The following is an 18,803-nucleotide window of genomic DNA, read 5'->3' as shown; positions in this document are numbered from 1 at the left end:
GTGCGATGTAGAAGCCGTTGGTTACTATGCGCACATCGTATACGATATATGTTACACCATGCAATCATGCCGCCACAGCGGGACACTAGACGACGAAAGAAAGTTTCAAACGATCTGCTACGACGTACGATTCTCAGCGGGGTCCCTGATCGCAGGAGCGTGTCAGACACTGCGATCTCGTAACTATATCGCTCGAACGTCACGAATCGTGCCGTCGTAGCGATCAAAATTGCACTGTGTGACGGTACCCTTAGTCAACAAATTCCCAGGATCTCCATCAAACTGAGCTTTTGTAAGATATGCTGGAAAAGAAGTCCAATTCATGGAAGCCACACCTCACAACTTACAAAACTTGCTGCCAATGTCCTAGTATCAGATCCCGCAGGACACTATTAGAAGTTTCATAGGCACCATTAGGAGTCTGATACAGCCTTAAAGGGGGTTGTCCAGGCTTTTCACAAACGTCTGCAGCCACTCTATGGTACTGCAGACTTGTCAGTTCTTGCAGTGAGGATTTTAAAGGGCCAAGAACAAGACTGAGAGGTCATGTGTCCACAAGTGTGTGATATACATAATCCTGGCCATATTTAGACTAGAAGTGAGTCGCCTTGGTCAGCTCACTTCTACTGAGCAAGGCCGCGCACCTCTAGTTGGAATATGGATGGGGTTATGCATATCGCATACCTGTAGTCCCATACCCGCTCGGTCTCACTGCCAGCATCGGAAATCCTCACGGCAGGATTGACAAGCTTGCAGTGTCATAGTGACTGCAGACTTTTGTGTAAAGCCTGGACTTCTCCTTTAAGTCCCTTATACACATTAGACTAATGTAGGCGATCCTGCCAATATAATATTGGACTGGCTCACAGGAGAACAGGAGAATCCTCCGGTGGGCTCCCATGCAAGAGTAGGCCACTACACTCTTATATGAACAGTGCCTGACACAATGTACTTGGATCACTATGTACAGACAGAGGCGGCATCTTATTCATTCAACACTATACTCCGTTCATTGTTATATAAATTTGTGAGGATAGTGTCACATTTGCATGTATTTGAAAAGTGGGGTCCTGGAGTTGGTTACTGGTGGACCCTTGGCGCCCCAATCCGACACTGCTGATATTGACTGGTTCAGCCTAAAATCTTCTCTGTATGGGGGCACCGGCCAACTAATGGTCAGGGAAGATGTTGATCAGGCATATCTGATTTCAGTCGGCCGATCGCATTGTTTTCCCAGAGATAAGTCGCCAAGTAATGTCATCTGGAGGCTCTCTCATACAGGACACAGGCAAACTTGGCCGAACGAGTGCATCTGTATCTTGTTCAGCCAACAGCCATGTAATGTGTATTGGGGCTTCTGCCTCAATTACTCTAGAAAATATATCTGCGTAGCTTAACAGTGCAGTGAACAATTCTCATGCCTTATGTATATAACCATTTTATTGTATTTAACAGGTCAGGAGGAGATTGACAGCAGAAAAATACCAGAGAATAAAGGTAGTGATTTTATATAAACTTTCATGTCTATGGCAGATGCATATGCAGCGCCCCAGAGATCTGGTCGTTGCAGTATGACACTCTGCCACTAAGGGGAGTGATGGTACATCTGATGGCACTGAAGGAATTCCACTGACCAGGTATCACCAGCACACATTACACTTCACACTCCGGCCACTAGGGGGAGCAAAAGGCTTTATTTATTGGGCCCCTCCTCACACTGGTAAAACTAGGGGTTGGATAGAAAGTTAGTCAGAAGCTGACTGGGTTGGATTCAGGCAACATCCCGTGGCAGGGGGTGTTGCAGGGAGAAGACACAGGGGGGTCCCTGTCAGGCGTGGGAACCTGGCAGGCACCTAGCGACCAGAATAGAACGTTACGGAACTGCGCCTGCACACCCCGCGGCGGTATCCTAAGAAAGAGACACGAAGCGAAGGATATTGTGAGACAGTGAGAAACGAGATCAAGCACAAAGGAGAGCCAGTAGGAGTCGTGCCGTGAGACCGAGGCAACATCCTACTGAAGCGCGTAGCCGGTGGCCGGAACACCGAGGGAGTAACTGACTCTACGCCTTACTTCAAACTCCGCAGGACAGTTAATTATAGGTTGGCTGTCTCACCTAAACACCTACAAAGACATAGGGGGCAACAGTGGGAGAGGGGCGTCTCTAGGGTCCCGGAAGACCTCCAGGCCTTCCCGTCATACGGGTGCGTCCTAGCCATAACATACCTGGGGGACGTTGAACTAGAAACATCTGGAACTAAAGAGAGAAAGAGCTGTAAAGAACGAACGAGAACAGCAGTTGTGAGGACTATTCCGAATGCTCAGCAGGGTAGCACTACAACACACAGGCGCTATTGGTAGGCAACGATTTCCACCTGCAAAGGGAATTCTGGAAGTGCCCATCGGACCGGCCGGTCTCAGATAGCCCTGTTAAGCGTGCTCTGGATTGCGGATCCTGAAGTTTTCAGTAAAGAGACTGCAACCTTGTGTCCTCGTTATTGCCCGTACCTCACACCATCACCATCCACCTTACTGGGAAGCCCTGGGGACACACTTCACCTGTGGGAAGGTATACCATCCAGCTGCCATTCCATCACCCCAGCGGACCCCACAGCAGCGTCGGTCACCCTGACCGAACACCACAGGTGGCGTCACGAATCCCTGACAGACTGTACCACCTTTATTGGATGCCCCTTAGCAGGGTCGCGGACCGGGTCTAGCCACCGTGACAGCCTCAGAACCGAACCAGAGAGGCCCGGTACCGAGAACTCGTGGCCCTGTATCTGGGGGCGCTCCACATACCTGCAGGCTCTCACAGTTTTAGCAACATGCTGGTTTGTAGTTTTGCAACAGCGTGTGAGCCACAGATCGTACATCAATGCTATGGGTGTAACATACTTTTTTCAGATGTTAATTTTAATTGATAGCATTACTGATTTTGAAGTTCGCCGATGTCGATATCCCTCCCTTTGATGTGGGCTCCAGCGGTGAGCTTACATCTTTCCCGGGACATGTCAGCTGTTTTGAACAGCTGACATGTGTCGGCAATAGCTGTGCCCGCAATTAACTAGTTAAATGCCGCTGTCAAACTCTGACAGCGGCATTTAAATGGCGCTTCCAGCAATCGTGCAGGAAATACGCACACCGGTGACCTGTGTAAGGTGATCGCGGGTCACCAGTGTTTCGGCATATGACAACCCGAGGTTTCCTGGAGACCTCTATGGTTGTCAGTGCCGGATTGGTTTGAGCACCACCCTGTGGTCGGATCTCATGGCAAGTTAGCAATTCTACTACATAGAGGCGATCTGACCATCACCTCTATTTAGCAGAGCCGATCGGCCTGTGGCAGCTTCTAGTCTCCTATGGAGACTATTGATGCATGGCAAAAGTAAAAAAAAAAAAAAATGTTATTAAAAATATAAAAAAATATATATAAAAGTTCAAATCACCCCCCTTTTGCCCCATTCAAAATAAAATAATAAAAATGAAACCTACACATATTTGGTATCGCAGGGTTCGGAATCACCCGATCTATCCATGAGAAAAGATTAACCTGTTCGCTAAACAGTGAAGCAAGAAAAAAGTAAAAACACCAAAATTACATTCTTTTGGGTCGCCATGACATTGCATTAAAATGCAATAACAGGCGATGAAAAAATCGTATCTGCACCAAAATGTTATCATTAAAAATGTCAGCTTGGCACGTAAAAAATTAGCCCTCACTTAACCCGAGATCACCAAAAATGGAGACGCTACGGGTCTTGGAAAATTGCATAATTTTTTTAAACAAAGTTTTGAATTCTTTTTCACCACATAAAAAATAACCTAGACATGTTTGGTGTCTATGAACTCGTAATGACATGGAGAATCATAATAATAGGTCAGTTTTAGCATTTAGTGAACATAGTAAAAAATCCAAACAAAAACAAGTGTGGGATTGCAATTTCACCGCACTTGGAATTTTTTTCCCGTTTTCTAGTACACGAAATGGTAAAACCAATGGTGTCGTTCAAAAGTACAACTTGTCCCACAAAAAACAAACCCTCACATGGCCATATTTACTGAAAAATTTAAAAAAAAGTTATGACTCTGGGAAGAAGAAGAGCGAAAAACGAAAACGCAAAACCAAAAAAAGCTTTGGGGATGAAGGGGTTAAAGTCTTTTTGTATAGAAAATATATTTCTGATATCTTGTGAACAATCTTCCATAGAAGTCAGTGAATTTCTCCAGTTTATTTCATACCGTCCATGTGGCTGGAATACATTTATCATGGCTCTTAACAGCGTCTTAGACAAGATATCCACCCTCAAAATCATGTTCAGAAAATTAAAGAAAAAACTACAATCAGAGTAAAACATTTTAGAACAAAGAGAACCTTTCCCCGTTTATTGGGTTGACATAGTTTAAACCTAATTTAGTCAGCCACCTTGTCTGGCTTGGCAAGATTTATTTTGCAAATTATAGTGAAAAATAAGTATTTGGTCATTAACAAAAGTTCATCTCAATATTTTGTTATATATCCTTTTTTTGACAATGATAGTGGTCAAACGTTTTCTGTAAGTCTTCACAAGGTTGGCAGACACTGTTGGTGGTATGTTGGCCCATTCCTCCATGCAGATCTCCTCTAGAGCAGTCATGTTTTGGGCCTGTCGCTGGGCAACACAGACTTTCAAGTCACTCCAAAGGTTTTCTATGGGGTTGAGATCTGGAGACTGGCTTGGCCACTCCAGAACATTCATATGCTTCTCATGAAGCCACACCTTCATTGTCCTGGCAGTGTGCTTGGGATCATCATGCTGAAAGACTCATCCATGTTTCATCTTCAATGCCCTTGCTGATGGAATGAGGTATGCACTAAAAATCTCAGGATACATGGCCCCATTCATACTTTCATGTACATGGATCAGTCGTCCTGGTCCATTTGCAGAAAAAACAGCCCCAAAGCATGATGTTACCACCCCCATGCTTCACAGTATGTATAGTGTTCTTTGGATGCAACTCAGCATTCTGTCTCCTCCAAACATGGTGAGTTTTGTTTCTACCAAACAGTTCTACTTTGGTTTCATTAGACCATATGACATTCTCCCACTACTCTTCTGGATAATCCAAATGCTCTTTAGCAATCTTCAGATGGGCCCAGATATGTACTGCAGGGGAACATGTCTGGCACTGCAGGATCTGAGTCCCTGGCAGCGTAGTGTGTTACTGATGGTAGCCTTTGTTACGGTGGTCCCAGCTCTATGCAGGTCATTCACTAGGTCCCCCCTTGTGGTTCTGGGATTTTTGCTCACTGTTCTTGTGATCATTTTGACCTCACGGGGTAAGTTCTTGTGTGGAGCCCCAGATCGAGAGAGATTATCTGTGGTCTTGTATGTCTTCCATTTTCTTATTATTGCTCCCACAGTTGATTTCATCACATCAAGCTGCTTGCCTATTGCAGATTGTCTTCCCAGCCTGGTGCAGGGCTAAAATTTTATTTCTGGTGTACTAAGACAGCTCTTTGGTCTTAACTGTAGTGGAGTTTGGAGTGTGACCGTTTGTGGTTGTGGACAGGTGTCTATTATACTGATAACAAGTGTGGAGGACAGAGGAGCCTCTTAAAGAAGAAGTTACAGGTCTGTGAGTGCCAGAAATCTTGCATGTTCTTAGGTGACCGAATACTTATTTTCCACCATAATTTGCTAAATAAATCTTGCCAAATCAGACAAGGTGATTTTCTGGATTTGTTTTCTTATAGTTGTGGTCTACCTATGATGTCAATTACAGGCCTCTCATCTTTTTAAGGCGGCTGCAACTAAAGCCTGTGCCTGCTGCTAAAGAAAAATGAATATTCACTGTGCTGGCGGTGAATATTAATTTTTCTGTAATAGCAGGCACAGTGTCAACCTCAGCCGCCGGCTTCCAGCAGCGGCCGGGCAGTCACAGGTGCATGCTACTAAAGTGAAATGACTATTCACCTCCTTCCACTCCCATGGGCGTGCAGCATAGTGATCGCCCAGCAGCTGCTGGCATCTGAACAAGATGTTGCGAGTAGGATGGTTTTTTTTTGTTTTGTTTTTTAATGCTTTTCTGATGGGGGCCATACATGTTATGATACGGTGGTCTAGGAGCAACATGGAACGAGCTCTGAAGGAAGTGGTAACTGTACTGACCGCAGTCCCTAAGCTCAACACAACACTAGAAGTAGCCGTGGAATGCTCCTAACTCTCCCTAGGCTTCTCATCACAGCCTAAGAGCTAAATACCCCTAAAGAAAGAAGCAGGAAAGCCATCTTGCCTCAGAGAAAATCCCCAGTGGATAGATTAGCCCCCACAAATAATGACTGTGAGTGGAGAGGGAAAAGACATACACAGAATGAAACCAGGATGAGCACAGGAGGCCAGTCTAGCTAAATAGATAGGACAGGATGGAGTACTGTGCGGTCAGTATAAAACACTACAAAAATCCACGCAGAGTTTACAAAAAATCTCCACACCTGACTAAAGGTGTGGAGGGCAAATCTGCCTCCCAGAGCTTCCAGCAAGACAGAATAAATTCACACTGATAAGCTGGACAAACACAGAAAGCACAGAATGGATAAGTCCACAATCTATGGACAGAAAAGAGCAAGCAAAAACTTAGCTTTGCTGAACTGGTCAGGAAAACAGGGAACTCCAAAGAGATGTGAATCCAACCAGGAACCATTTACAAGTGGCACTGGCTGAAGAAAGAGCCAGGCCTAAATAGCCGAGCAGAAGAGACGATAAGTGGAGGCAGCTGATGGCAGCTAACTCCAAGGAGCAGCCATACCACTAGAAACCACAAGAGGGAGCCCAAGAGCAGAACTCACAAAAGTGCCACTTACAACCACCGGAGGGAGCCCAAGAGCGGAATTCACAACAGTACCCCCCCTTGAGGAGGGGTCACCGAACCCTCACCAGAGCCCCCAGGCCGATCAGGATGAGCCAAGTGAAAAGCACGAACCAAATCGGTGGCATGGACATCGGAGGCAACAACCCAAGAATTATCCTCCTGGCCATAACCCTTTCACTTGACAAGATACTGAAGCCTCCGCCTCGAAAAACGAGAATCCAAAATCTTCTCAACCTCATATTCCAACTCTCCCTCAACCAACACCAGGGCAGGAGGGTCAACCGATGGAACAACGGGCACCACATATCTCCGCAACAAAGATCTATGGAAAACATTATGAATGGCAAAAGAGGCTGGAAGAGCCAAAGAAAAAGACACCAGATTAATAATTTCAGAAATTTTATAAGGACCAATAAACCGAGGCTTAAACTTAGGAGAAGAAACCTTCATAGGAACATGACGAGAAGACAACCAAACCAAATCCCCCCACACGAAGCCGGGGACCAACACACCGACGGCGGTTAGCAAAACGTTGAGCCCTTTCCTGAGACAACGTCAAATTGTCCACCACATGAGTCCAAATCTGCTGCAGCCTGTCCACCACAGAATCAACACCAGGACAATCAGAAGGCTCAACCTGCCCAGAAGAAAAACGAGGATGAAAACCAAAATTACAAAAGAAAGGTGAAACCAAAGTAGCCGAACTAGCCCGATTATTAAGGGCAAACTCAGCCAACGGCAAGAAAGACACCCAATCATCCTGATCAGCAGACACAAAGCATCTCAAATAGGTCTCCAAGGTCTGATTAGTTCGCTCAGTTTGGCCATTAGTCTGAGGATGAAACGCCAAAGAAAAAGACAAATCAATGCCCATCCTAGCACAAAAGGCCCGCCAAAATCTAGAGACAAACTGAGAACCTCTGTCAGACACAATATTCTCCGGAATGCCATGCAAACGAACCACATGCTGAAAAAATAATGGAACCAGATCTGAGGAGGAAGGCAACTTAGGCAAAGGTACCAGATGGACCATTTTAGAGAACCGCTCACAAACAACCCAGATAACAGACATCTTCTGGGAAACAGGAAGATCCGAAATAAAATCCATGGAAATATGCGTCCAGGGCCTCTCAGGGACCGGCAAAGGCAAAAGCAACCCACTAGCGCGGGAACAGCAAGGCTTGGCCCGGGCGCAAGTCCCACAGGACTGCACAAACGCACGCACATCGCGCGACAAGGAAGGCCACCAAAAGGACCTAGCAACCAAATCTCTGGTACCAAAAATCCCAGGATGACCAGCCAACACTGAACAATGAACCTCAGAAATTACCTTACTTGTCCATCTATCAGGAACAAACAGCTTCCACACTGGACAGCGGTCAGGCCTATCAGCCTGAAATTCCTGAAGCACCCGCCGCAAATCAGGAGAGATAGCAGAAAGAATCACCCCCTCCTTAAGAATGCCAACCGGCTCAAGGACTCCAGGAGAATCACTCGAAAAACTCCTAGAGAGGGCATCAGCCTTAATATTCTTAGATCCCGGAAGATACGAGACCACAAAATCAAAACGGGAGAAAAACGGGGACCATCGAGCCTGTCTAGGATTCAGCCGCTTGGCCGACTCGAGGTAAATCAGATTCTTATAATCGGTCAGGACCACAACACGGTGTTTAGCTCCCTCAAGCCAATGCCGCCACTCCTCAAACGCCTAATTCATAGCCAACAACTCCCGATTGCCGACATCATAATTGCGTTCCGCAGGCGAAAACTTTCTGGAAAAAAAAGCACACGGTTTCATCAAAGAACCATCAGACTCCCTCTGAGACAAAACTGCCCTGCCCCAATCTCAGAAGCATCGACCTCAACCTGAAAAGGAGGAGAAACATCCGTCTGACGCAACACAGGGGCAGAAGTAAATCGGCGTCTAAGCTCCTGAAAGGCCTCAACAGCCTCAGAGGACCAATTAGTCACATCAGCACCTTTCTTCGTCAAATCAGTAAGGGCTTAACCACACTGGAAAAGTTGGAAATGAAACGGCGATTGAAATTAGCAAAGCCCAAAAATTTTTGAAGACCCTTCACAGATGTGGGTTGGATCCAGTCATGAATAGTTTGGACCTTAACAGGATCCATTTCTATAGACGAGGGAGAAAAAATAAAACCCAAAAAAGAGACCTTCTGAACTCCGAATAGGCACTTAGACCCCTTCACAAATAAAGCATTATCACGAAGGATCAGGAACACCATCCTGACCTGCTTCACATGAGACTCCCAATCATCGGAAAAAATCAAAATATCATCCAAATATACGACCATGAAATTATCAAGATAATTGCGGAAAATATCATGCATGAAAGACTGGAACACAGATGGAGCATTAGAGAGCCCAAATGGCATCACAAGGTATTCAAAATGGCCTTAGGGCATATTAAATGCAGTTTTCCATTCGTCACCGTTTAATACGAACAAGATTATATGCCCCTCGGAGGTCAATCTTAGTAAACCAACTAGCCCCCTTAATCTGAGCAAACAAATCAGTAAGCAAAGGCAAGGGGTATTGGAATTTGACCGTGATCTTATTAAGAAGACGATAATCAATACAGGGTCTCAAGGAGCCATCCTTCTTAGCAACAAAAAAGAAACCCGCTCCCAATGGTGACGAAGAGGGCCGAATATGCCCTTTCTCCAAAGATTCCTTAACATAACTACGCATGGCGGCATGCTCTGGCACAGACAGATTGAAAAGTCGGCCCTTAGGGAACTTGCAACCAGGAATCAAGTTAATAGCACAATCACAGTCCCTGTGCGGAGGAAGGGAACTGGACTTGGGCTCATCAAATACATCCTGGAAATCCGACAAAAACTCAGGGACCTCAGAAGAGGGGGAAGAGGAAATTGACATCAAAGGAACGTCACTATGTACTCCTCGACAACCCCAACTAGTCACAGACATAGTTTTCCAATCCAGCACCGGATTATGTTCCTGTAACCATGGAAATCCCAGTACAACAACATCATGCAGGTTATGCAACACCAGAAAACGGCAATCTTCCTGATGTACAGGAGCCATATACATAGTCATCTGTGTCCAGTACTGAGGTTTATCCTTGGCCAAGGGTGTAGCATCAATACCCCTCAAAGGAATAGGGCTCTGCAAAGGCTGCAAGGAAAAACCACAGCGCCTGGCGAATTCTAAGTCCATTAAGTTCAGGGCAGCGCCTGAATCCACAAATGCCATGACAGAAAAGGAAGACAATGAGCAAATCAGGGTCACAGATAAGAGAAATTTAGGCTGTACAGTACTAATGGTAACAGACCTATCGACTCTCTTAGTACGCTTAGGGCAATCAGAGATAACATGAGCCGAATCACCACAGTAAAAACACAGCCTATTCTGACGTCTGAATTCCTGCCGTTCTATTCTAGTCAAAATCCTATCACATTGCATAGGTTCAGGACTTTGCTCAGAGGATACTGCCATATGGTGCACAGCTTTGCGCTCGCGCAGACGCCGATCAATCTGAATGGCTAGAGACATAGATTCGCTCAAAGCGGCAGGCGTAGGAAAGCCCACCATAACATCTTTAAGGGTTTCAGAAAGACCTTTTCTGAAAATAGCAGCCAGAGCCTCTTCACTCCATTTAGTAAGCACAGACCATTTTCTAAATTTATGGCAGTATAACTCTGCCGCTTCCTGACCTTGACACAAGGCCAACAGGGTTTTTTCTGCATGATCCACAGAATTAGGTTCGTCATACAATAATCCGAGCGCTTGAAAAAATGCATCTACATTCAATAATGCCGGATCCCCTGTTTCAAGAGAAAAAGCCCAGTCTTGAGGGTCACCACGCAGCAAGGATATGATTTTTACTTGCTGAATGGGATCACCAGAAGAACGGGGTTTCAAAGCAAAAAAACAATTTGCAGTTATTTTTAAAGTTCAAAAACTTGGATCTGTCCCCAAAAAACAAATCAGGAGTAGGAATTCTAGGCTCCAAAGCCGGAGTCTGGACAACATAGTCCTGGATACTCTGTACTCTTGCAGCAAGCTGATCCACACGAGAAAACAAACCCTGAACATCCATGCCAAAGCATATATCCTGAACCACCCAGATATCAAGAGGAAAAAAAAGACAAACCAGAGCACAGAAAAAAAAATGGTTCAGAACTTTCTTTTCCTTCTTTTGAGATGCATTTAATTCATTTTTGGCCACTTGTACTGTTATGATACGGTGGTTTAGGAGCAACATGGAATGAGCTCTGAAGGAAGTGGTAACTGTACTGACCGCAGTCCCTAAGCTCAACACAACACTAGAAGTAGCCGTGGAATGCTCCTAACTCTCCCTAGGCTTCTCATCACAGCCTAAGAGCTAACTACCCCTAAAGAAAGAAGTAGGAAAGCTATCTTGCCTCAGAGAAAATCCCCAGTGGATAGATTAGCCCCCTACAAATAATGACTGTGAGTGGAGAGGGAAAAGACATACACAGAATGAAACCAGGATGAGCACAGGAGGCCAGTCTAGATAAATAGATAGGACAGGATGGAGTACTGTGCGGTCAGTATAAAACACTACAAAAATCCACGCAGAGTTTACAAAAAATCTCCACACCTGACTAAAGGTGTGGAGGGCAAATCTGCCTCCCAGAGCTTCCAGCAAGACAGAATTAATTCACACTGATAAGCTGGACAAACACAGAAAGCACAGAATGGATAAGTCCACAATCTATGGACAGAAAAGAGCAAGCAAAAACTTAGCTTTGCTGAACTGGTCAGGAAAACAGGGAACTCCAAAGAGATGTGAATCCAACCAGGAACCATTTACAAGTAGCACTGGCTGAAGAAAGAGCCAGGCCTAAATAGTCGAGCAGAAGAGACGATAAGTGGAGGCAGCTGATGACAGCTAACTCCAAGGAGCAGCCATACCACTAGAAACCACAAGAGGGAGCCCAAGAGCAGAACTCACAAAAGTGCCACTTACAACCACCGGAGGGAGCCCAAGAGCGGAATTCACAACACATACATACAAGGATAGGGATGAGGAACCATGCATAGCAGGATAGGGATGAGGAACCATGCATACCAGGATAGGGATGAGGAACCATGCATACCAGGATAGGGATGAGGAAGCCATGAATACGAGAATAGGGATGAGGAAGCCATGAATACGAGATTAGGGATGAGGGGGCCATGCATACCAGGATAGGGATGAGGGCGCCATGCATACCAGGATAGGGATGAGGAAGCCATGCATACCAGGATAGGGATGAGGAAGCCGTGCATACCAGGATAGGGTTGAGATGGTCATGCATACAAGGATGGGGATGAGGGAGCCATGCATACCAGGATAGGGATGAGGGGTGCCATGCATACCAGGATAGGGATGAGATGGTCATGCACACCAGGATGGGGATGAGAGGACATTGCATACCCGGCTTATAATAGAATCAATAAGTTTTCCCAGTTTTTCGTGGCAAAATTAGGTGCCTCGGCTTATACTTGGGTAGGCTTATACTCGAGTATATACGGTATATACCCCAGTAATGCAGGATTGAAGGGCACTGGGCTGAGATTATTGTATCTACGTTTTATAATATGATATTCTCCATGACTTTCAGAGACATCACCAATGATGTCTCTGCGAAATCTCCTTTTTTTTACACAGTAAGCAACTATGGCATGCTAAATACATAGTGGGCCTGATTTATTGACTGTCTAGCAGAAAAACTGATTTTGTTTCCGATAGTCTCTAATAAGAGCTCAGTTCAATAAGTTTTTCTTATCCAGGGAGCTCCTTACCCAGACAAGTGCTCTGACTATGAATAAACAAGCCTAGCATATAATTAATTCAGGCCACACAATTACCGCTGTGTGCTCAAATCTCTAAGGGCTAAGTCACCTAGGACATTATTACTTTTTTCCAAAGCTTGTTTATTATATAACCAGGCAGCCATCTGTTTCTGGGGTTTCTGAAAATTGGTTTACACGCAAAGTAATATTTTTTACAAGCTACTTGGGTGGATTTTTTTTATGGAAAAGCTGAGATAAAACCCATTGAATGACAATAAGGCTAATCCTTTGCACAAATCGGCATCTCAAACCGAAAATCGGATGTAGAAATTGGATCAATATCAGACTTCTGCAGTTTAAATACAACCCCAATAACAAAGTTGGGTGCTGTGTAAAATGTATAAGACTGCAGTGATTTGGAAATAACTTTTTTTTATAGTATTCACTACAGAACATAGAATACAGAGCAGAAGAGAAAAGTTGGACATTTTTTCCATTTCATTGAAAAAAATTAACTTACCGTGTATAGAAATTGACAGCAACACATCTCAAAAAAAGTTGTAAAAATGTTTTAACTTTCAATTTCTCATCTTTGTTCTATGTTCATGTTCTGTTGTGAATAAAATATGGCTGTAAGAGATCTCCAAATCATTGTATTCATGTTTGTGTTCCAACTGTTTTGGAATTGGGGTTGTACATGACACTTATTTTTCCAGCGTGTGAACGTATTACAAATATCTCTACCTATGTTTTCTCTTATGGGAAATGTTTTATTAAGTTGAAATGTTTCTTTTGAACATTTGTATTCATCCTTTCTAGATGGAGCTTCAAACGTCACTGAGACTGATGGTTGGTTTGCTAAGTGAGTAGACAATTCTTCTAATTTTTAATTGAGATATTTATAAGAAATGGATTCATATAATTCATATTTGGAAGCTTAAAGTATGAACACAAGGCCTCTTTCAAGGGTTTAACACGACAAAGGAGCTAGAAGACCACAGAGTCTGATTTCTCCTACTCCTGCTTGATTAGAAGCACTTCACCTTTATATTAAACGGTGCAAGTTTCTTTTAGCAATGCAGGGGTTATTCTGCTCAGTTGAGAGCTACTGGAAGCTTTCTTGCATTAAGGCTCTCAGCTCTGCACTGTTAGCTACTCTCATCTCCTATATAAACTGAGTTCCTGGCAAGCACTCATTGTCAGAGCTAGCTGTGCTGCATGGCTGGAGGTTGTTATTGGAGAAGGCAATTGGAGGATTTATATGTGACTGTTGCTAGGTTTTGAGTGTGTGTTAATTCCCTTTCTCCTTGGTTTAACCCCATCCTCCACTCCCCAGTACATTCCTCTGTTGTATGTGTGAGTATATTTATATGTTTGGTATTTTTGTTACCCCTGTTTGTATTACCTTGTTAGTCTGGTTGGTGTATTAAGGTACACTAATACTCCGCTCTTCCCTGGGTGGGGGAAGGGTACATACTAAGGCTGGATTCAAGAGGTAAAGCAACGTGGCCCCGGCATCTTCACCATCAGAAGTATTCCGGGGAACAGGGAGAGCTAGGGCGCCCCTAGCATGAAGGACAGGGAAGGAGCCCCTGATCCCGGGACACCCGACAACGGAGTGGTGATATTGAACATGAGTGCTAGCCAGGGCCCAGATTATATGGGAGTGGCTAACAGTGCACTTCTGAGAGTCTTAAAGGGAACCTGTCACCCCCCCCAGGCGTTTTTAACTAAAAGAGCCACCTTGTGCAGCACTGATGCTGCATTCTGTCAAGGTGGCTCTTTTAGTTCGGGTCCCTTCCAACGCTAAAATATTTATTTTCATAATTTGCCCCTCATACCTGTAGTCTGTCCGGGGGGCATGTCTTTTCAGCCCCTCCGTGCGTCACCTCCTCTGCAGTCATTAACGTCCCTGGCGCCTGCGCTGCAAGTTCCCATGATGCGATGGGAGTCGAAGGGCAGCGCAAACTGCGCATGCCCCCCAAAAGAAATTACAACGCAGGTGCTGGGGACGTTAATGACTGCAGAGGAGGCATTAAAAATGCCTGGGGAGGGGGGGGGGTGGGGGGGTGACAGGTTCCCTTTTAATGCAGGAAAGCTTCCAGGAGCTTTTAGCTTCATTGTTAACCTTACGCTATCCATATGGCATCATTTTTATACATCAGCAGTTATTAAAATTTACAAGACCAAAAACAGTTTCCTATGTTAAAAACTGCAATGTATATGTAAAAATTGGATGCTATATGGTTGATTCTCATAGTATCCATTTTTTATTTTTTATTTGCACAGCTATAGACCTTAATGGGGGTGTCTCATACAAAAACATTGCAATTTATTTTCATGATGACATTTGGTCTGTGCAAAACAGAATAAAACTTTAAACATTTTCGGAATGAAAATAGGAATTTGATAAGAATACAGTAGTAAATATGATGATAAATGCTATTTGATTTCCACAAAAAGTGATTAGGTACACTCCTTTCATCTTATTTGCCATATCTATATATATATAATTGTCTAAGGGTTTTTCCGTCTGTCTGTCTGTCTTTCTGTCTGTCTGTCTGTCCTGGAAATCCCGCATCTCTGATTGGTCGAGGCCGCCAGGCCTCGACCAATCAGAGACCGGCACAGCATCGACGTAGAAATCCCGCGTCTGATTGACCAATCAGCAACGGGCACAGCGACGATGATGTCATAAAGGACGTAGACATCTCACGTTTCTGATTCAGCGACGGGCACAGTATCGACGTAGATGTCACAATGGTTGCCATGGCGACGATGATGTCATAAAGTTTGCCTCGACCAATCAGCGACGGGCACAGTCTGCCGCAAATTCTGGAATCATCATTGTCCATATACTACGGGGACATGCATATTCTAGAATACCCGATGCGTTAGAATTGGGCCACAATCTAGTAGCATATATTGGTTGAAAATACTCACCTTTTTATATTGTACCAATAAACCCTGTGTCAATTGACCAAACATCATCATGGGTTTCCAGTTTTTAGATTGGGAATGATCTGAGTTGAAACTACAGTATTGTACAATGTATGTAAAAGGGACTTTATAGAATCCTGTTTGCAAGCTGCGGAAAAAACCTAGATTGTTTTCTATGTCAGTTTGTTCTTCAGACTAATGTTCGGTTGTTGGAACTATCTATATTTCATGTGCCTCACTGCTCATTTTGAGAAAAGTACAGAATTCAAGCAATTCCTAGCAGTTTCTCCGTTGTTCCAGTCACGTTTTGTTCAGAGCAATTAACCTGCTTGGTTAGGAGAGACCGTTCTTAAAAATAGGAGTAGGTCTTTTTAAAGGGGTTGTCCACTAATCTGATATTGATGGTCATTGATATCAAATTGGTAGGGTTAGTCACCATCACTACCTCTGATCAAGTCTGGCGGCGGCTGGCTGTAAACGGTGTACGGCGCAGAACAGCGCAGCTTGATACACTGCTTAGTGGTTGCTCCCAAAAACTGCCACCCAGGTTCTATTCAACGAAGTGGTGTACCTAGCCGTGCGGTTGCTTTCTGTACTTTAGCTCTAGACCTGATAACAGCTGACCTGTGTGGGTGCTGGTTGTCAGGCCCACAGCAATCTGATAATAATGACCTATCCCCAAAATAGGTTATCAACATAAAAGTAGTAGACAAAATAGTTAAAGGGAATATGTCAGCAGGTTTTGCTATGTAATATGACAGCAGCATGATGTAGGGACAGAGACCCTGATTCCAGTGATGTATCACTTAGTTTACTAGTAGTTACGGTAGAATCGCAGTTTCTCTGCTGCAGATCTAGCAGAGCTCAGTAGTTGAGCTGTGTATAACCCCGACCCACACCATAGCTTTTTGTTTAATCAGTTCATGGGGATGTGTTTGGACAAGAAGGCCTGAGGCCAGGTGTCTTGTAATCTCCTGCTGATAAAACACTGACTGTACTGAAACAAAATAACACAGCCTAGTAAGTGACACATTCCAGGAATCGGGGTCTATGCTCCTAGTACCTCCTACTTTATGGTGCTTTCAATTGCATGACAAATACCTGGTGACATATTACTGTTAACAAGTAAAGATATCGAAGTGTGTGTTCTTTTTAATGTCATGTAAACAAAGAATCTATAAAAAATGGTTATGATGTTTCTCTGTGGGGAACACGTCTTCATAACTTCAACACAAGTGATCTAATGTATCTGGTTACGTTTCAAGGTCTCAAGCACTGGACCCGGCTGCAGAGTATAACATGAAAAACAGACGACGAGGACTGGCGCTGATCTTTAACCATGACTGGTTCTTTTGGCAGCTCACACTGCCTGAAAGACGGGGCACTAATACTGACAGAGATAATCTTTACAGAAGGTATACTCAAATTATAATGTATAGGTTTTTATTTTTTTGAATGTGCATAAAACAGTCATATCACAGTAAACAGTTAAAGGGTTTGTCTGGCCTCAGGGTACAAGTCTACAGTCACTCTATGTACTTGTGAATCCTCAGTGTGGGCATTGCACGCTGTGAGGATTCTGCGGTGCAGACGATGGGCGCGTGACCACAAAGTATGGAATATGCATACTTCCGGCCATATTACGACTACACAGGTCCGGCCTCGCTCAATATACCTGTATCAAGCAAGACATGAAGCATTGAATGCAAGTTGCATACTTGTAGTCACCTGCTCCTGGCCCCGACACCGGAGTATACTGACAAGTGTGCAGTCACATGGAATGACTTCAGACTTATAGCCGAAGGCCGGACAACCCCGTTTAATAATACTTCCCTTATTTTGGCTTTATGTCCAGTTATGTTTCGGGACATCAAATGGTTTATAAATTTAGCTGCAATGTTTCACACTTTCAAGGAACTTTCAGAAAACATTTTTAGGGGCAGACTTAGTTTTCAAGTGCCTTTGAGGGGCCTATACAGTTGTGCTCAAAAGTTTACATACCCCGGCAGAATGTTTGATTTCTTGACCTTTTTTCAGAGAATATGGATGAGAACACCAAAACGTTTTCTCCACTCATGGTTAGTGGTTGGGTTAAGCCATTTATTGTCAAACTACTGTGTTTTCTCTTTTTAAATCATATTGACAACCCAAAACATCCAAATGACCCTGATCAAAAATGTACACACCCTGGTGATTTTGGCCTGATAACATGCATAGAAGTTGACACAAATGGGTTTGAATGGCTACTAAACGTAATATCTCACCTGTGACCTGTTTGCTTGTAATCAGTGTGTGTGCATACAAGCTGAGTGGGTTTCTGGGATCCAGACAGACTCTTGCATCTTTCATCCAGCCACTGATGTTTCTGGATTGTGAGTCATGGGGAAAGCAAATGAATGGATCTATGGGAAAAGGTAGCTGAACTGTATAAAACAGGAAAGGGATATAAAAAGATACCCAAGGAATTGATAATGCCAGTCAGCAGCATTCAAACTGAGATTAACCCCTTTCTGACTTCGGACCAGATAGTACGTCCGAGGTCTGAAGCCCCGCTTTGATGCGGGCTCCGGCGGTGAGCCCGCATCAAAGCCGGGACATGTCAGCTGTTTTGAACAGCTGACATGTGCCCATAATAGGTGCGGGCAGAATCGCGATCTGCCCGCGCCTATTAACTAGTTAAATGCTGCTGTCAAACGCAGACAGCGGCATTTAACTACCGCATCCGACCGGGCGGCCGAAAATGACGGCATCGCCGACCCCCGTCACATGATCGGAGGTCAGCAATGCTTGTACATTGTAACCATAGAGGTCCTTGAGACCTCTATGGTTACTGATCCCCGGCAGCTGTGAGCGCCACCCTGTGGTCAGCGCTCACAGCACACCTGATTTTCTGCTACATAGCAGATCTGTTGTGAATTCCGCTCTTGGGCTCCCTCCGGTTGTTGTAAGTGGCATTTTTGTGAGTTCTGCTCTTGGGCTCCCTCCGGTGGTTTTAAGTGGAATAGCTGCTCCTTGGATTTAGCAGTCTGCAGCTGCTTCCACTGATTGTCTTTCTGCTCGGCTATTTATGCCTGGCTCTTTCATCAGCCAGTGCCACTTGTCAATGGTTCCTGGTTGGATTCACATCTCTCTTGGATTTCCCTGATATCCTGACCAGTTCAGCAAAGATAAGTCCTTTCTTTGCTCTTTTCTGTCCACATGTTGTGGACTTATTCGTTCTGTGC

At 44.5% G+C, this 18,803-nt stretch overlaps 1 protein-coding gene across 4 annotated transcripts in view; it reads left to right on the top strand.

Moving 5' to 3' along the window:
* The window catches only part of CASP6 (caspase 6), an 84,585-nt gene that overhangs the window by 48,132 nt on the left and 17,650 nt on the right, over positions 1-18,803 (top strand). For 3 of the 4 annotated variants that reach the window (XM_069743842.1, XM_069743841.1, XM_069743843.1), the window contains 3 exons: positions 1,456-1,497; positions 13,459-13,501; positions 16,845-16,994. In XM_069743842.1, the coding sequence (XP_069599943.1) occupies positions 1,456-1,497; positions 13,459-13,501; positions 16,845-16,994 (235 nt within the window). The remainder of the gene's footprint in view (positions 1-1,455; positions 1,498-13,458; positions 13,502-16,844; positions 16,995-18,803) is intronic. The other variant, XM_069743844.1, reaches the window with a different exon arrangement.

The sequence above is a fragment of the Ranitomeya imitator genome, chromosome 1 (genome assembly GCF_032444005.1).
Source record: "Ranitomeya imitator isolate aRanImi1 chromosome 1, aRanImi1.pri, whole genome shotgun sequence".
NCBI lineage: Eukaryota > Metazoa > Chordata > Amphibia > Anura > Dendrobatidae > Ranitomeya > Ranitomeya imitator.
This window is presented reverse-complemented; position numbering and strand designations above follow the sequence as displayed.